The sequence below is a fragment of the Musa acuminata genome, chromosome BXJ3-2 (genome assembly GCF_036884655.1).
Source record: "Musa acuminata AAA Group cultivar baxijiao chromosome BXJ3-2, Cavendish_Baxijiao_AAA, whole genome shotgun sequence".
NCBI lineage: Eukaryota > Viridiplantae > Streptophyta > Magnoliopsida > Zingiberales > Musaceae > Musa > Musa acuminata.
Window position 1 is genome coordinate 32012184 of NC_088350.1, and position 20511 is coordinate 32032694.

The 20511-nt window shown below is 38.6% G+C and overlaps 1 protein-coding gene across 1 annotated transcript in view; it reads left to right on the forward strand.

Moving 5' to 3' along the window:
- The first annotated feature begins 816 nt into the window (after window positions 1-816).
- LOC135631733 (insulin-degrading enzyme-like 1, peroxisomal) overlaps window positions 817-20511 on the forward strand; it is a 50399-nt gene continuing 30704 nt past the window's right edge. The window contains exons 1-12 of the mRNA XM_065139548.1: window positions 817-1118; window positions 1205-1280; window positions 1708-1775; window positions 3689-3780; window positions 5342-5415; window positions 5518-5561; window positions 6391-6442; window positions 14331-14453; window positions 14545-14657; window positions 14795-14957; window positions 18233-18325; window positions 18473-18558. Of these exons, the coding sequence (XP_064995620.1) occupies window positions 996-1118; window positions 1205-1280; window positions 1708-1775; window positions 3689-3780; window positions 5342-5415; window positions 5518-5561; window positions 6391-6442; window positions 14331-14453; window positions 14545-14657; window positions 14795-14957; window positions 18233-18325; window positions 18473-18558 (1107 nt within the window). The 5' untranslated portion in view covers window positions 817-995. The remainder of the gene's footprint in view (window positions 1119-1204; window positions 1281-1707; window positions 1776-3688; window positions 3781-5341; window positions 5416-5517; window positions 5562-6390; window positions 6443-14330; window positions 14454-14544; window positions 14658-14794; window positions 14958-18232; window positions 18326-18472; window positions 18559-20511) is intronic.

The window sequence follows — 20511 nt, forward strand, 5'->3', positions numbered from 1 at the left end:
GTACTCAAACCCAGGCTTCAATTTGTCTAAATTTGTTTCTCACACAGACTAATTTGTTACAATCTGCTATTGCTCTCATATGTCATCCGCAGAAGTTTGATTGTCTAAGTTTATTTTATTATTGTTAAGTTAAAAGACAATTGTTTGAATCAGACGTAGGCTCTAATTTTGACTCAGATTCAATTAGGGACTTATTTTACATTTGTTTATTGTCGTATCGACGATCGAAAAGATATTGAATCATGTAAAAAAAATACTAATTAGTAAAATTTTTTATCTATATTTTTGAACAGGCTTGAAAATATATATTGATGTCCGAAATAATTTTCATGTTTGTAATCCAAATGAAATTTCGAGAGCTTCATCGAGCCAATCACACACGAGGAAAATATTATTGATAGAATACTAAATTGTTCGATCACTTAACATCGAGTTACCAATCATCTAATATTGAGGTATTGATCATATTATTATTATTTTAAAAATTTGTATTGATAAATAATAAAAAATAGAGGGTTTATTATTGTTATCATTAGTTATTTTATAATTATGTCTCTTAAATTAAAATAAATTGAAGTATGGGGATGAAGTAATTAACGCATTCGGGTAATTCGAACAAGAGATTCAGCGTTGCAAATATTAATAATTATAAATTCTAAACAAGCTCAGAGAAAATAAAAAAGGTTATCCGTCGATAATGACAAAAAAAAAGACACGTTTATTCCACATCGATAATTAATTATAATATTATATTCTTGATGGCGAAGACTCGAATCGATGATGGAAACGAAACGCGTCGACTTCCAGTAGGACGACTCTACAAAGTCACCAGCAGTGTGGGCAACAAGTGAGAAGACTGACCTACTGGGAATTAGCCGCAGATGTTGAGTTAAATCACCCTAACAATCCCTTGGATCGAAAACCACATCGTCTTCTCGTATCTCTTCGCTGCTATCCACGGCTATTGGCAAGAGATAGCCGTCTCGGGCCCAAAGATGGCGGTGGGAGGATCGGAAGTGGAGATCCTGAAGCCCCGCTGCGACAAGAGGGAGTACAGGAGGATCGTCCTCCCCAACTGCTTGGAGGTCCTCCTCATCAGCGATCCCGAGACCGACAAGGTGCCCTATTTCTTCCTTCTTAGGTCTTTTTTTTTTTTTGTTGGCGGAAGTCCCTATTGTATCTGTCTCTGTGGTTCTTACCTCAGGCTGCCGCTTCCATGAATGTCTCGGTCGGTTCTTTCAGCGATCCTGATGGCCTCGAGGGTCTGGCTCACTTCCTTGGTAAGTGCTTCGTCTCTCTGCCTTCCTCGTTCCTAGGTATAAGGGAATTTGATGTAGGTATATTAGATTTTGGGATTGGCATATAGGGCGATGCATATCTGATCCGTTGTTGCTTTAGTCATATGGATGAAATATAATTTGTGTTCTATAGTTTATGATTGTTAGTCTCCAGAGACAAATTCCCTTTGAGATTGTAGTTGTCATTGGTCTCTTCTTGGATGGTGCACAGTTACTCACCTTGTTTCTGTTTTTGTGCAATAATTGGGCAGTTAGAGGAAGATAAGTGCCTAGATCATGATTGTCCATTGTAGCACCAATACTACCTCAATGTCGAAACAAATCCTAAAAATACTGTTGATTTCAATTTAAGCTTATTTGCATCTGAAAAAGGTTACATGTCACTAATCTTGTCTTATTTTTGTGATAGAGCATATGCTATTTTATGCCAGCGAGAAATATCCAGTGGAGGATAGTTATTCAAAATATATCACAGAGGTAATTAATTCTCACGTTGACTAAGGTTTGTCATTTGTTTCATTGCTGCTTGCTATGATAGGTATCAATAACAGAGTTTTATTCTAATGCCTTCTTTTTATAACATATACCTTGTTAAAATCATCTATCTAAATCTAGGTCATTTTGTTTCTAATTGTAAATTTCAAAATTTTTTGGGGTGTAAATTATGGCAGTTGTATTTTTTTGGTTTTGTAGTTCTTTGTTTTCTTTAAAGCAGCTTTGTTGAAAGTTCTAGGTGCTAAAAGGCACAAAATCCCAAATTGCCTGAGTTGCTAGGCCTAGCCTGCCTAGATGCTCGTTTGAGCAAAGCAAGATACTCATCTTACAAAAAATATAAAAATATAATGAAGGATAAAGATAATTGTTAAAAAATTAATTATTCATTTGTTTTATATCATTACATATGCAAATGATTACTTAACAAAATAATAATTAAATTTGTCCACATTTATGTAATAAAACACAAAAACTTCAGACATCTTTTAGTTCAAGAGAGGAGATGGAAGAGAGTGGGGAGGGAAGCAACAACAATATTTAGCCTATAGAGAGTGGAAAGGAGAAGAGAGCAAGGAGGAGGAGATGAAAGGTAAAAGGAAAAGCGAACAGGGAGGTGGCAGCACATTACTACCTAAGTAGCTTTCTAATGACCACCTGCAACCATAATTTCCTTTAAAATGGAATTTCTAACAATACCAATAGAGCCATTGAGAGCTCACCCCCACAGTGCTAATGGAATTTTAAGAACATATTCTCTAAGTCATCATAAGTCATGTTTCACAACAAGTGTTAGAGATTCTAACCGAGTTGCATAGCCAAAACCAATTTTCAGCCCATAACAAAAGGTCTAAGATCTAGTTGGTTTGTCACTTCTATTATATCTCTGTTTGAAAATTTGTGTTAGTTTTGTCTCTTTTCCAGGTATGTTGATACATTCAACAATGATGGAGGGGTCCAGTCACCCATGTGAGAAGAAGGAATACGACAGAGGCACTAGTGGAGCCCCTGGTGAGAGATGTGAGGGCATAGGAACAGAAGGAAGAGAAGTGGAGCAGATATATTGGTGACACTGGAAGATCGATCATTGATGGCAATGAAAGGTTGATGATAGTGGTAGAGCAATTACTGGGGCTAGCAAGATATCTATGACAGAATGTCGGTTGGGTTTTTTTTGGGGGAGGGGGTGCGGTGTGGAGGTTGGGTGAGGTTAACCAGACTATGTTGCTTGGGTTGGTGCATGTGGGGCTGGGCACTGAACGAGGTTGATCATTCTGTAAATATAGAGAGTGTACATATGTATTGCTACTGATAGAGTGTCTACATAACTTGATTAAAAACAGGATTTCTTGGTTTTCATAGAAGTCATTTGGTCTTAACTCTTAAATATTGCCCTTTATTACCCTCCTTTTCATCTTAAACTACCCAATTTGCCATCTTTGTTGTCTCAGCTCTCAGGGATTATAATTTCACCATTATGGATTGGTAATCCTCAGTTGAATGATCAACTAGTATGGAGACTAGGCAATTTTGCTTAGTTTGGTTCCATACCAGACGGATTGCTTGGTTCACTTATTGTACCCAGCCTACCATTGGGTAAACATACCATACCGGTATATTGATTATTCAGCGATTGGTTGGACTTGGGTGTCTCTATTTCTGCGTTGATATAGCTGTCTAATTTTCATGCCAATTTATATTCAGGAGTCCAACAATAGTGAAAAATAATTCGACATTCTAAGAGAATAAATGTAATGGAGATTTTTCAGAACTGCACATTTTAAAATGTTCATATTATAATTTGGAAATTCAGTAGAAGCATTGTATGCATCCTTCTAGTTTTTGCTAGCTTCAGTTCCTAACTTCCCATGTATTCTGGTACTTGCTGGTCTATACAGCATGGTGGTTCCACTAATGCGTATACAACTTCTGAGCATACAAATTTCCATTTTGATGTTAATGCTGACTGCTTTGAAGAGGCTTTGGACAGGTATAATATTTAATAAATTTGTGTTAATTTTATATCTTTTCTTGTTACTCTATTCTTTCAAGTAATCACACTTCTGGTCCCAAAAGTTTTGGCTATTGTCCAATTTTGGCCTGAGTTAATTTTTTAGTCATTCTGATCATTTTTACTTCCAATTTGGTAACATTGTTAGTCCCTCGAGTCTTAATGTTAGTGTCACTGATCCTGCAAGCAGGTCTAGTTAATAGGACTGTTCAATGCTGATGTGATAAGTTACTGAGCCATTCCTAACCATTGACTTGCAATGTCGGCCCTTTATTCTCCTCTTCTTCCTTCTCCCCTTCTCTTGTTTTTCCTCCTTTACAAATACTGCTTCCTTGCCTCCCAATTTCCCCTCCTTTTGGTGGCTCCCTCTGGTCCTCCCCCTTTCTTATCCTTCGATCCACTCATCCTACCTCCTCTTCCTTCTCCAGCAGCATCAACGTTGTTATTGTATCCTTATCTTTTCATATGGACCACCCTTCCTCTCTTCCCCTTCAAAGCTGCCCCTTCCCCTGCTCCCAATTATTTTTCAGTCTTCTAAGAGTGGTGGTGGGGAGCGAGGACTGCAATTTTGCTCAGACTGGTCCTATCAACTGGTATTTACTGGCTCGGGTGTGAACTGGTACGTGGACTGGCTCCATTTCGGGCATCCGGTCTGGTCGAATAGAAAAAAACATTATCCAGGGTTTAGTTAGGGCTCGCAAATTGGTGAGCATCTGCTGACCATCACTATGAACCTCCCTGCCAACCTCATACGCTTTCTCTTCGCCTCCACCTCCTCTTCCTCTTCCTCCTCTTCCTTCACCGCCACTTCTTCTTCCTTCCTCTGCCTCCTCTCTCCACTGCCTTCTCTTTTTCCTTCCTTTCTCCACCGCCTCATCTTCTTCCTTCTTCCTATTCCTCCACCGCCTCCTCTTACTCTTTCCTCTTCCTCCTTCCTTTATTGCCTTCTCTTCTTCATTCTTCCTCCTCCTCTTCCTCTATTGCTCCTCATTTTCCTTCCTTTTCTCCTCCTCCTTCCTTAACTTACCAGTGGCATGTACCGGTTCAACCTGGGATTGGTATGGGGCCCGTTTCACAATTGCAATCCTTGGTAGGTAGTAGGAAGAGAAAGAAGATGAGAATAATAGGAAGAAGGGTTAATGTGAAAAATTCAGTGCTATATGCATTGTTAGCGTTATCAAATTTAATTGAGCTTGACAATAGGGTTGGTCATGTGGGCTAACCTGATGGCAGAGGGACTAACAGTGTTGCGAAATTGAAAATAGAACGATTGAATCACATAACAACTATTTAATTGTACTTGACAGTTGACAATAGGGTTGGTCATGTGGGCTAACCTGGTGGCAGAGTGACTATTAGTCTTGCCAAATTGGAAGTAGAATGATTGAATCACATAAAAACTATTTGAGCATGAACTTGTATGTTGTCCAAAACCTTCAACACTAAAGACCATCGGTCGCATTACTTAATATTTTTTAGTTAATCTAATGTGTTAACCTTTCTTTTCTATCATTTTCTTTCTCATTGTTATATTATGCAGATTTGCACAATTTTTTATCAGCCCTTTGATGTCTCCTGATGCTACACTTAGGGAAATAAAAGCTGTGGACTCTGGTAAGGAACACTGAATTTAGAAGTTAAACATGCTTTATATAATTTGACCACCTTATTTGAGATGCTATTATTATGAATTATTTGTTCCGCATTTTTCTTCAGAGAATCAGAAGAATCTATTATCTGATGGTTGGAGAGTGTCTCAGGTGCTAGTTCTGTTCCTTAGTTTCCAATTTATCCTACTCTTGAATATAGTAGTTTGGAACTTTACTACTAAAAAATTCATATGGATGCCAAAGTTTATTGGAATAGACTAAGGTATACATATAAAAATGTTGATAATGAAATTGCACTTCAGGGTTACAAGCAATTCTACTGATTTTGCCATTGGAAGAAAAGTTTTCCTACAATAATGCTGCTGTAGTTCATCAGATCAATTATTTTCTTCATCCAAGCATATTTGATAGCCTAAGAATATACTTCTGCTTGCATGGACCTGAAATTCAGTTAAGACCTGTCAAGGCAAAATGTAAATGTTTTAAACAAAAGGGTAGCAAACTCTTCAGAGACCCATTGTTCAAACTTCAAAGAATGAATAATAGATCCAGACTTGATTATCTAGGGCAGGGTACATAGTCTACAGGCTGAAAATATAACATAGTACAAGCCTAGACATGAAAATTTACAAGCATATGCTCCAACATAGTAATTTAATCTCATTGACAATAATTTTCTATGCAAATGCTAATTCTAGAAAGATGTTAAAAAATGCATGTCCATTCTCATTCTTGGATTCATTTCTTCTTTGTTTTCTCTAAAATTTTGTAGCACTTTCTTTCCTGCTGTTTTGTCATATGATTAGTATGAAAATCTAGTTGATTGTTGTCGAGGATGTTGAAGTTTGTATTCTTTTATTTCGTAAATAAAGAAATCACTCCTAAACGAACACTGTGAGTCTACCAACCCAATATTAGTATTTTTTTCAAAAATTAAATCGCCTGATTTTGATTTCTGTTTTTGTACTGATATTTGCAGCTCCAGAAGCATTTATCTTCAAAGAATCATCCATATCATAAATTCAGTACAGGTGAGCATTTTGATGTTAGACACTTGTTCTAATCTTTGTGTGAAGAAAAAGTTCTCTGACAAGTTGGTTATCTACTAATTTATATTTGATGATTTAGTCCAGGCAATCACAGTACTCTGCATCATTGCTTTATTATTGTTTTTTGAGTTTTTGTTCAGTTTGTTGCTGATTGTTAGTCACCATGTGAGTTTCTTGGCAAACAATAACAAAATTTTCCTGTAAACAATCTTTAGCAGCAGAATCTGCTTCTTGTCTTTTCTTTTCTTATGGATAAAAGAGGGCAAAAATCCGCTAATTACATTCAATGATTATTACCATCTCTATTAGGAGTGAGGACTTAGGAGTTAGGACCCTTGACACATTGCAGCCTGGTCTTGGAGGGCAAAAGTTTTCCTGTAAACAATCTTAAGCAGCAGAATCTGCTTCTTGTCTTTTCTTTTTTTATGGATAAAAGAGGGCAAAAATCTGCTAATTACATTCAATGATTATTACCATCTCTATTAGGAGTGAGGACTTTGGAGTTAGGACCCTTGACACATTGCAGCCTGGTCTTAGAGGGGAAGACCATCTTGATCCCGCCAACGCAGGATTTCTTTTGGCTTATTGTGTTCACTACAAAATCAGCTTGCTATCTGTATGTCTAAAAACAACCTTAGGCAATCTTTTCAATCTCAAATAAGTGATTTATATTTCAATGGGCTCGATTCCACTTTGTGAAATTTCAAAAATATTCTTAGTCATTTTCTGCGATAATATTAATCAAATCATGCCTAGCAACTTCTTCAAATCCAAAATAGTAGCTAACACTTATTTTACCTTGCACGTCAAATCTACCTTCAGATCATGACCCACAAAATCACAAAATTGGAATAAACAATATTGGCTAGAGTGGGTGGATTAGATAGATAGTATCAATATTGATTGATTAAATAATATTTTTTAAAATTAACATATTTTTATAATTTTTAATAAATTAACATTTTTTTTACATTTTTACTATTTTATATATGATTGTATATATAGTTATATGTCAGTTATAAATTAAAATGTATGTTATTTATTAAATTAATGTATTTTATCTTCACTAGTTATAAGTTTATTATATCTCATTTATATAAATTGTAAATAATGAATGCCAAGACCCAAGTTAGTAATTTATAAATGAATAGCTTATGCTAATTAACTTAATATATTCAATATTATTAAAATTAAATAGAAGTTATGAGTTAGGATTTTGCGTTTGTAGCAATTTTACATTATATATATCATATAGTCTCTTCGACTTCCTCATTGATATGACACTTATGCATAGGCAAAGATTTATTTGCTCCATGATGGAGCTGCTGGAAGTGGCAACAGCCACAATGTCGAGGAATGGCAACAAAAGTTGGTCTAGTTCCTTTCCTTGCTTCTCCTCCTCACTCCTTTGTCCTTTCTTCTCCTCTTCCCTTCCCCTTTGATCTCCTGGATATCCTTCCTTCCATTCACCTCCAATATCCTTCTCGCCCAGCCCCACCACGCCCCCCCCCCACTCTCTCTCTCTCTCTCTCTCTCTCTCTCTCTCTCTCTCTCTATATATATATATATATATATATATCTGTCTTTTTCCCTTCTCTTCTCTTTTTGCTCTTCTATTGTTCTTTTGGCTTGAGTAAGCTATAATTACCTTGAATCAACTGGAGCTGTTTGTTGTTTTTCCAAAATCTACTGATTTCCAACTCCTCTGTCCATTCCTTGGTCTAGTTCTTTTCCTTAGCTTCTCCTCCTCACTCCTCTGTCCTTTCTTCTCCTCTTCCCTTCCCCTTTGATCTCCTGGATATCCTTCCTTCCATTCACTTCCAATATCCTTCTCGCCCAACCCCACCACGCCCCCTCCCCCCCCCCCTCTCTCTCTCTCTCTCTATATATATATATGTGTGTGTGTGTGTGTGTGTGTGTGTGTGTGTGTGTGTGTGTGTGTGTGTGTATATCTGTCTTTTTCCCTTCTCTTCTCTTTTTGCTCTTCTATTGTTCTTTTGGCTTGAGTAAGCTATAATTATCTTGAATCAACTGGAGCTGTCTGTTGTTTTTCCAAAATCTACTGATTTCCAACTCGGCCAATCCTATTGAAGAATGATTGAATTTAAGAACTATTATTTCTAATATTGCTTGGTCTAATTATCTGCAAAAATAGCATATCTTGCAGATATTAACTATTGAACAAATAGGCCAGTATTTTCTTATATTGCTTGGTCTAATTATCTGCCAAAATAGCATCCTTGCTTGTCGTCATATCTTGCAAATTCCAAATAGGCCAGTATACTAATATTGCTTGGTCTAACTATCTGCAAAAACAGCATCCTTGCTTGGCTTGAAGTTAGTTCTTAACCTCTTATGAGCCATCAACATTATGCCTCAGTCACCAGTGATGGGGAGGGCACAAATAATTTTGACCTATCTGATAAGACCCTAAAGTCTTATCGTAGGCTCTGATACCAAATGATAAGACCCTAAAGTCTTATCGTAGGCTCTGATACCAAATGATAAGACCCTAAAGGTCTTATCGTCGCTCTGATACCAAATGATAAGATCCTAAAGTCTTATCGTGGAAGAAAGGAGAGAAATGAGGATGATAATGATCGCTTCGAGGGGATCGGCCTCCTTGATCGCTTCGAGGGGATCGGCTCTCCTTGATCACTTCGAGGGCATCGACCCTTCTTGATCACTTCGAGGGGATCGGCCTCCTAGGGTTTGTCCAAAGACAGAATAGTATTTTTCATAGATTACTGAAAAGAAGCAGTTACATCCCTATTTATAGAGTTCCACCCAGAGTCCATCAGGACTCGAACTCTAATAATAAATAAATATTAGATAAACCTCTACTTGACTCTAACTGAACCAAACCAACTCAATAAACAAATGGACTAAACAGACTCAATAAACATTATTCAAAAGCTCAGGAAAAGGGTCCTAACAGTTCCTCCCTCTGAGCAGCATCAATCTCAGGGAGTTTCTCTTTCAGCACTTTTGCCATAGCCTATCTGCAACGCATCACAACCCGTTGATCAAGTAAGTATGGTCTCCACTTTTTGAGAGTGTAAGCAATAGGTCGATTTTTCAGTGTAGTAATCGTTGCATGAAACTTATGGCCCTGTATAATCAATTTTATCTTTGAACCTTTGCTATCACAAGTGAAAATACGTCCATCAATGATCTTTACTTCGAATCTGTCATAGTCTTCAATGTGGTGGGCCAATCGGTCAACAGTCTCACTGTCCATAAAATTGCTAGTGCTATTAGTATCAATCAAAACTATAATAGGCTGATGCTCTCGAGTTCCGGCAACTTCCATAGTTTGCGGGTTAAAGTAATCGGCTAATGTATGCATTATATGTGCGGTAGGTTCAACGTCTTCATTAGAATTTATACATTCATGATCGGAGTCCACATTCTTCGCTTTCGGCTCCTCTCTAATTGGTTCAATCATCAGAAGTTGCTCTTCTTTACATCGATGCTCTATACTCCATTTTTCATCATAATACAAACCCTTTGCTGATCTTTCCTTAAGTTCTTCTTGGGTTAGTCTTCGGGTGTCAAGGCTTTGGTTGGGAATAGATAGGGCTGGTAGCTTACTGATCATCTGGTTATTGTCACTTTTGTTTCCATGATTTTCCCTGTTGATTTTTTTCTCATGTAGGTGTGCGAATGAGATTGCAGCTATCATAGTGCGAGGTTGACGAGCCTTAACTTCACATCGGATCTCTGGAATAAGACCTTCAATAAATGTATCTAGAAGTTGTCGTTCCGACCAATCTCTAGCTTGATTTGATAATCTTTCAAACCTACTCTGATATTCCAACACTGTAGAAGTCTGACAAATTTTTGAGAGCTGTCCATCCGCCTTCATGTCTGAGTAGATTGTGTCACAATCTTGGGGCCCTTTTCCAGTATTTCCATATCTGTGCAACGTAGAATTTGAGCTCCCACCTTGTTGAAATTTACTAAGGCTCCCCAGTAAGTCATTTTTGAAATCATTAAGTATTTCTTGCAATCGGTTCTCAATTCTGATTTCCAATGCTTCCATTTGTGCTTTCATTGAGTCATCGGTGGCCATTTTGTAAAATCGCAAATCTGTAATCTCAACTCCTGTTTCTGGTGTCAAGACTAGGGCATAAATCACTGCCCTACTCGGTGTTGTTGTTGTGATGCAATCGGTGGTAGCACTATTGGAATGAAGGGTTGCTGCGAGGATGTGGGGATGTAGCTGCGTTCGCTGTGTGGGAGGCAACGATGCTTGCTGTGGTCGTTGCGTGGAGGGATCGCTACTACTGAGGGCTGGGAGGCAGCGATGGTTGTGTGGCTGGGGTAGCATCGCCAAGGGCTCGCCGCTGCGATGGCTGCGACGACGCAGATGGAAGGCAGCGTTGCTCTATCTCTGTCACACTGCGGAAGGAGGCACTGGTGAGAGGCAACGATGCTTGTTACAATCGCTACGTGGAGGGATCGCTGCTACTGAGGACTGAGAGGTAGCGATGGTGGTGCGGTTGGGGGCAGCGTCGGCAAGGGCTCGCCGATGCGGTGGCTGCGACAGAGGAAGAGTTGCTGCCCTGTGTTTCAGTTGCTGCGTGAGATGAGAGCGTCGGGGGCTGGAAGGCGACGACTGCAATTGTTGTGACTCACGGAAGCGATCGCTAAATAGTCAGGTTGAGACTGCGATGATGGCATCCGGTGGCTGCAGCAGTGGAGGCAGAGCAAGGGAGAGGCAGCGTTGAAGTGGTCAGGGTTGAGGTTGTAGTGGAGAATAGGAATCGACGGTGGCTCTGCGGGAACAAAGGCAATTGGTGATTTACCTTGTTTCTGTTACCAGAGTAAGGGAGAGGCTGCGAGGATCACGGCTGGGCGGCGAGCAGCGTTGTCATTGGCTGGGCAGTAGCAGCGACGGTAGCCGGCGTTCGCAGCAACAAGGGGACCCACGACTGTGGTGCGACTGGAAACAAGGGCAGCAAGGTGAGCTGCCTGTGCTCTGTTTCGGTTGCAAAGGATGCAGAGCAAGGTGGAGCGGCGGTTGGGAGGCGAGCGGTAGTCGTCGCACGGTGGCCCGCAGCGGTGATGGGTTGGTTGGGCGGCGACAGCGCTGGAGGGGAAGAGGAGTGCTGGAGGTGGCGCGGCTGCGATCGACGAGGGGCTGCGGCAACAGAGGAACTCTGTTTCTGCAACCGCTGCAACGAGGGGTTGCGGCAACCGGCGGCTGCGGCTGCGATCCAAGGGGGGGGGGCACGGCTAGGGTTGCGGCTGGGAGGCGGGCGGCGATGATCGAGCGATCGAGAAGCAGCGACGACAGTGGAGAAAAAGGCTGCGAGCGTCGTCGTTGGCCGGGAAGTTGCGATGCTGGAGAAGGGAAACAGGGTGCTCTGTTTCTATCGCACCACAGCCGGAGCTGCTGGCGATGCTGGCAACGGCGGTGCGGCGGTGAAGAAGGAGGCAGCAGTGGTGGCGTGGCTGGAAGCAGCGTCACCAACGATCGCCGACGAGGGGAGGTTGAGCGGCTGCGGCTGCGACCCAAGGGGAGGCGGCAACGACAGTAGGGTTGGGATGGACGCTGGCAGCGTCGTCTCCTGGCCGGGGAACAACGGCGGCGGTGGTCGCCGACTGGGAAGCGGGGCGATGGTGGGCGCTGGCACGGTCTGCCGTACCGCCCGGTACGGGCGGTACATATCGGTCCGACAGGTTTTCGGTACGCGGACCGACTGTTACCGTTCCGAGGTACTGTATCACTGTAGCACTTTACTGTAGCACTGCTACAATGCTACAGTGCTCGGTACACCTGGGTGTACCGCTCGGTATACCGTACCGTACCGGTACCGAGCCCAGGTCGAAATACCGGTACGGTACGGTATTGCGAACCTTGGGCGCTGGCCGGAGAGCAGCAGCGACGGGTGGGCTGGCCGGAAGCAGGGGACGCAGGGGTGGCTGCGACTTCTTCTTCCTCTCGTGTTTCTTCTTTTCTTCTTTCTTTTTTTCTTTTTTTTTGATCGAGATGGGGCAGCGAGGAGGTCGAGCGGTGGTCGAAGGTCGCTGGCCGGGGAGAAGCAGCGACAACGGTGAAGAAAGAGTTGCCTTGTAGTGGTGGTGGGGAAGAAGGGAAGCAAGGCTGCGGCGGGCTGCGCCAAGGATCGTGGCTCTGATACCAAATGATAAGACCCTAAAGTCTTATCGTAGGCTCTGATACCAAATGATAAGACCCTAAAGTCTTATCGTAGGCTCTGATACCAAATGATAAGACCCTAAAGGTCTTATCGTCGCTCTGATACCAAATGATAAGACCCTAAAGTCTTATCGTGGAAGAAAGGGGAGAAATGGGGATGATAATGATCGCTTCGAGGGGATCGGCCTCCTAGGGTTTGTCTAAAGACAGAATAGTATTTTTCATAGATTACTGAAAAGAAACAGTTACATCCCTATTTATAGAGTTCCACTCAGAGTCCATCAGGATTTGAACTCTAATAATAAATAAATATTAGATAAACCTCTACTTGACTCTAACTGAACCAAACCGACTCAATAAACAAATGGACTAAACAAACTCAATAAACATTATTCAAAAGCTCAGAAAAAGGGTCCTAACACTATCCTCTAGGTCTAATGGTTTTTAAAATTTTCATTAAGATTAATAGTTTTTAATGGTGATGTATTGTTTGTTAATATATATACCATAATCTTCCATGTCTAAAACCATAATAATGTATGATGAACCTAATATCTCAACTAAAAGTAGCATAAATTTAACCATTAATCTTTGAATTTTGCAACAGATTCTGAATAGGCCAGTATATTCTGCTCAAATAGTTAGTCTTGTCGTCATATCTTGCAGATAATAACTATTGAACAAATTGAGCACATTAGATTAGGTTCTACAGATTGATGCCTACCAGGCGATGTAAGTTGATGAAGCCAGGGGTCCCACTTTGCTACGGGATTGACTGGTCATAACATATCTTCACTGATCATTGCCCCTAGGGATTGTGATTTTATCTACCGGTCAGGGCTTGGACCGGTATTGTACCAGTCAGGAGTTGGACCGGTATTGTACTGGTCCCTACTGGTCTACTGGGTTTGGTACATCGGTATGTGCCAAGCTTTGGAAAAAACCCGAAAAAAATGAAAACGTAGAAAAAACTACTTTGTACATATCCTGTACCACCTTGTTATGGGCAGTACAGACCCTATATTGAGTGTACCACTCGGTTTACTCTGGTCCATGTACCGGTATACTGTAGAACTGGTAGATGCCATTGGTACATAGGGCATACCACTTGGTTTACCCTGGTCCACGTACCAGTAGACTTTAGAACCGTTAAATGCCATTCGTACCAAACTGTACCTGCAAATCTTGTGTGTATAATTGTCCACTTTGCTCTGAAGAGTATAAAAGTGGTCTGGATTCTAATTAATACCTCAATAGACTGGTTTCTACCACCATGCCAACCATACAAAATGTTACAACAACCCATGTCAATGAAAAATAATAAACTCAAGCATTTTTCTTAGTTCCATAGTTCCTACCATCATTCTCATGGTGTTCGAAAGTACTTTCGTGGGAATCCGATATTGCTTGAAAGCATGTTCGATGTCTTAGGTGATCTTTACTGAAATGTTCTTCTAGAGTAGTTATCAAATCAGGAAATTTGTGCAAATTGTACTTTGTTGCATGGTCTGTCTTGGCTAAACTGGAAATAAGTTGGCTTTATTGCGTTGTAGTGTAAGATATAAGGGACTAGAATGTAGGAAAAAATTTAAGAGAATCATGCAAAGTTAACATCTTGCTGTCTATTTCTTATTATCTTACTATCCACATATCTGGTGTTTGTGATGTGGTAAAAGACATAACGGAAAGAGCACAATATCACAGGAAACTGGAACACATTGGAGGTAATACCAAAATCAAATGGCTTGGACACAAGGCTTGAGCTTCTTAAATTTTACGAGGAGAACTATTCGGCAAATCTTATGCACCTTGTTGTTTATGGAAGAGGTACGGGTTTGCTACAAATTTTCTACTAAAATCTAGAATGCTGTGGCTAGTTCCATCACTCTTCATCATCTATTTTACTTGATTATCTCAGAGGATCTTGATGCTATTCAAAGCCTGGTTGAAAGAAACTTCAGCAATATCCGAAACATTGGACGGAGCTCTATCCATTTTCCTGGTCAGCCTTGCTCATCTGAACATCTTCAGGTATGATTAAGTCATCATGCAATTCTGCTATGCTCAAGAATAACTGAGTAAAAGATGGTGCTATATTCTGTATTCAGAAAATGATATTTAAATTGCAATCATATAATCAAGACTTAAATTGGTGTTGCATGATGCAGATTCTTGTGAAGGCAGTTAGAATAAAGCAAGGACATGTACTGAGGGTTATCTGGCCAATTACTCCTAGTATACAAAATTACAAAGAAGGTCCTTGCAGGTACCTTGGCCATCTTATTGGACATGAAGGAGAAGGTTCTATCTTTTTCTTTCTGAAGCAGTTAGGTAACTTCAACTCTTTATTGTTCTAAATTACATGTACTTTAGAACTTATAGAAGCATTTTGCTATCTTAAACCATCCAGTACGTTTCATACTTCATGTGTGTTTAGCGTACAAAACTTTGCATTTTAATTTAACTATCTTTCTTATAGTTGACAACAGTCAGATGAACCTAACCTAAAGAGACAATTTCTTATATGACATTGTTGAATTGATTAAGTAATGCTATATAATATATATTATATTTAACCTATTTGGACAATCTATGTATGACATTGTTGAATTGGTCAAGTATTGCTGAATATTGTTTTCTGACTTTACATAGTTTGTAATACTCTTTTTTTGCCTTTAGTATCAGTGAGATGATTTCAAAAGTGAATATTTTCTTAATGAAATTCAAGATAGGCAGTTTTTGCAGTTATCCCCCTCTTCCATGAATTTGAACAGAAATAGGAGATCAGTCCATAAAGTCTTCAATCAATCAGGAAAGATTTAATTATGTTATAATGGATGATTTGTCCAAATAATAAGTCTATGTTGAATTTGAAAAAAAAAACAGAACTTGGGATTTCATTGAATTCCCAATTGGTGTTCTTTGTTTTTCATATGTTTGTAATTGCTACAACAAAAACAGGACTGGCTTTTCCTGGGTGAGGTTGAATTAATTGCATGTATATCAATCCAACAATGGCTTTCTACAAGTTCGAACTTTATTCAAGTTGTTTATCTTCACTCAAACCATAAGATGCAAGTTTACTATGGCTGCAAAACTTATGTCTTTTGTATTCCTTTTCTCAGACAAAATGATATCGTTTATATGTTGCAAGCTTGAAAATCGGCCAATTGATTTGCTACTATCCAATTTAAATTTATGAGAGTAAGGATTTAAATAGCAGTCTGATTAAGGATCGGTGTCAAAACATATAACTTGGTACTGATATAATACCGTATTTTTATTTTTTTTTAAATTTATTTTATTCAATGATGCTGGCGGAACAGGTTAGTATATTTCCTTGTACACCTGTATGATATTGAATCGATATTTAAATCATTGTGAGGGCGACTATGAAGCTCAACAGTGGCCTGAGTTCGGTGCATTTGTCTGAAGGATTCTTGCAGTTAATCATGCGATGGCTTATTGCATATGACTTCCCATGAATATGCTTGAGGATATGACTAATTATTCTTTGGTTACTTTTAGGATGTCCTTCCAATCAAGTTACTAAAAGCTGGGCTAATTGGTCCATGCTAGTAGATATTTACTGGATCGAATCGGCACCCAGGCCCGACAATTGATTCTCATTTCTTTTTCTTGACAACACCAACTACCTTTTTTTTCTATATTTCCTCATGTTCCTCATTCTCCAATGCTCCCTATGCTTCTCTCTCCTTGTCTCTCAGATTCTGTGCCTCACGTCACCACTCTTTTGCCTTGCACGCTCATTGCCTTGCCCTATCTGCTGCCTTTCCGTCGCTGGTACTTCTTCACCTCTGCCCCCTCTTCCTCTTCTTCCTTCATTCCTTCTCTCCTCTCCTCTTCTCCTACTCTTTCTCTTTGCAGTGTGCTGATTGGTATGTCAATTCATCATGTACTGGTACACTGGTGTATACTGGACGTGTACCTGTTTGGCCAGGGATGGGTATTGGGACTTGGACTGGGATTTTAATCCTTTCTTCCGATATTGGTGTAATTTGTAGTCTAATTCTTTTGTTAGCTATTTGTTAAACTTTTAGTTGACTTGTAGCCAACAGTCGACTTTGTGGTAGTAACTGAACTATAGTTTTTAGTGAGCAAAACAAGTGTCTTCTTATATATTATATAATTTCTTGCAATAGAATAAATAAAATGATTTTTTCTGCTATTTAATTATCTTTTGGTAATTTGGTACATACAATATTCAGGTTGTTTTAAAATTTATGAAGGGTTCATGTCTTAAACACAAATAACATGAGGTTTCTATTAGTCTTATATGTGAACACATCTAAAAGAGGCAAACATGTTTGACAAAAACTTGTCTTGGAAGTTAATTATTGCATTGTAAAACAATTCTTAGAGAACTCACATCAACAAGCAGCAATTAAAGAACCATGAAGATGTCGGATCAGATTACTCCCATCACAGGGAAAACCATGGAATATAGAGAATATAGATTGTTATATACCTCTACTGATCTTTCTAATCTAGTATTGGAGGAAACTACCTTAACATGTCACACACTATTTTATGGATTACGACCCTGTAGCAGTGCTACTTAATTTTTAGGGATAGAGGATCCTCCCAAAAAAGTGACTTAGAAGAAGAGAGAAAATATGCTAATATCTAATATATAAGCATAAATTGGATGATAAATCTCAAACCTTTTCCATAAAGGATTGTCAAGTATATAATAATTGTTTAATTCTAACTAGACTCTAAACTCTAAACCAAGGTTCTGCAAACTCAGACTGGGGCCCATACTGGTCCATACCGGTGAAATGAGTGTTTGGTACAGGCCTTGTACTGGGAAGGACATATGCCCTGCATTGAGCGTACCACCCGATTTAATAGGCTATCGAATCAGTGAATACTATTACTGCCCTTACCAAATTGTATTGAGCAGAGTTGCAAATCTTGGTCTAGACATAGCTTTGTTAAGATGTAGCATTATTTGCAAATTTTTGTCCAGACATATCTTTATTAAGAATTTAAGATGTAGCTTTATTTGCAAATCTTGGTCTAGTTTATTAAGGTATAGCTTTAGAAACCTTTTTGAGGGTTTGATTTATGGACACCATTACTAGACACAAATATGACAAAATATGGATGTTGACATGGCAAATCCTGCAAAAGGACATAACATGGCATGAACACAACAAAGAACATGTGTTGTTTTTCATAATTTGTTGGGTCTAAATATATGCATTCAATTTATGGACAGTATGGCCATTAGATTAAATAGCAGAATTCACCAAACACAATATAAAATATTATAGTGTAAATTAACAAATTAATTTACACAGATACTGTTAATTTTTTATTTTGATATGAATCATTTTATAGATTCTATAATTGTCTCATATATGTGCTGTATATTAACATGAATATCAATGACACAAGTGCTGTAGTATGTTTTGAAATATTTGACACATGTTGGGAAGTATTTGACGAGTCTGTCTCTGACATAGGTACAATATAGATGCAACAAGCTTTTCAAAGTATCAATGCTTTGAAGATCCAAAGTTGTTTGATTTCAATTTCTTCATTATGTTTCTTTATACAAAATGCCACTTATTCTGCAGGATGGGCTTTAAGTTTGGAAGCCGGGGAAGGGGATTGGAATTTTGACTACTCTTTTTTTTCTGTAGTTATTGAACTCACAGATAAAGGTCATGGTTAGTATGCATTCTCTTACTCTTTTAGTTTGGCAAACATACTTAAATAATTTTTAATATATCTTGTAACCTTCACTTGTTCATAAGTAAATATCTCAGAACTTGAGTACCATATTTTCTAATCACATGCTATAATATGGCTGACAGAGCATCTCGAAGATATTGTTGGGTTATTATTCAGATATATTTCCCTTTTGCAAAATTCTGGAGTCAATAAATGGATATTTGATGAGGTAATTGGAGTTAATCCTCTAAAATGAAAAGATTATTGTGTTTTTCGTTCACTTTTAGTGGTAAATGTGACTGGAACTGTTTTATATCTACTGGGAGCTTATGCAAGGGAAAGGTTGAAATTTTAATCAGTGCTCTATTGGTCCCATGATTCAGCATTTGATAATTAATCATAGAAGGTTGTAGTTCTATATCCTGTACTGATTTGGGGACTTGGAGTCCACTTACTGGGAACTGTGTGCTTTCTCCATATCACTACAACAAACACTTTACTTCTGTATTTTTGTTGGAATATTCAGTTTTTTTGTATATGCAATGTATTATTATGGTATCTTGGAAGGAATTAATTAATTTGTTGCATTGAAAGAAGACATATATGAGGCATTTGTGTTATTAGTCTGTTATTAAATATTTACATAACTTATGGTGCGAGAGTTGTTTTAATAAAATATTGATGCTTCATAAAAAAATAATTGGTCTATTTCTGTATATGCAGTTTCTTTATTTTCTAATTTTTTTACAAAATTCATCCATTGGTTGTTTTACATTTTTTCTTTTTTGTTTTAAACATTTTAGGTTTTTAATTAAGTGTATTGTGTTGGTGGTGGTATATACAGGATCTTGTCATTTAATTGTCATTAGTCAAGGTAACTCCACCAGTTACAAGAGCCCCCAGAAAAAGATGGGAGTCTAGCAAGGTTTAGAAAGTACCTTCAGTACCAACTACTATTCGATAACTGCATCATGGTATCCCAGTGCTTATGTCACCTGTGAGAGAACCAGAGCCCCCTTAGAAGTGCTTTTGGGAAAAAAAAAGAAGTCTTTTGTTTGCAAGACATTTTATAAATGGACATTCCAGTGGTGTAAAATTATAGCAAAACTTAAGTGGATTAGGACTCATGATTCATAGGAAAATTGCTGTTATCTTTTGCAGCCATAAGTGCTAGCATAACCGAACCATACCAATAAGTGCATCATAAGATTTCCTTATTTTATCTGGTACTCCATTCATCTTTTCATAACCTGCAAAGATATTCATCAGACATATATGATGTCTTCTAATTCCATTCATCTTTACATATCTATCAAGCAGGTAGATGATTTTCAGCTTTTTTAGCAAACAAAACAATAAAAAAATCCCCATTTCAGACATTGTACCTTGTAACGTATTGCTAACTAAAACGAAAATTTTATTTTTAGCAAATTGGGGTGATAAAAAAGATGTTTAGCAGAAGGCTAGTGATGTGACCTTGACCCAAAATTATACAGGTGGTATTAGTGATGCGACCTTGATCCAAAATCCTAGAGGAGGTATTAGTGATGCAACCTTGATTCACAATTGTACAGGAGGCCTGGTTGATAGTACATCCTCATTGAATTAATTATTTCTCTTTAAAAAAAAATCTAAGGTGAATTTCTATAAAGCAGTGACGTGTCAGATGGTTGTCTTGTCTGTGCCATGTCCGTGTGGGACACTGAAACTAACATCAGATACTTCGAGTGTGTGGATTACTTAAAAGCATAAATGGACTATCTCTGACTTGATAAAATTGGCCTGCTGTTGATTTTTCCACTAACTGGTATTTGGATATGTAGCAACTGGCTTATCGAAATCCGAATGAAGCACTTGTATATTTCACTTCTCATGTGCTATTTTAATTACAATTATCAGGCTGAATTTAGTAAATTTACCATTTCCAATTGTTAGGCAGTGCAGATGAAAACCTAAATAGTTTTAAATTGTTTCTTCCAGTGTAGAGAAATTCTTTAGAAGTTTTTTGCAAATAAACGTGCTTCTTACTTCTCCAGGAAGGCATTGGGGACCAACTCTTAGACACCACTGATTAGTGTCATTCAACATATTTTATTTTCACCTCCTAACTGGAGTACTATTAAAATCTTTAGGGGTCGTGAACATCCAGCCCTTCATAATCATTCCCTTTCCATGTTCTGCC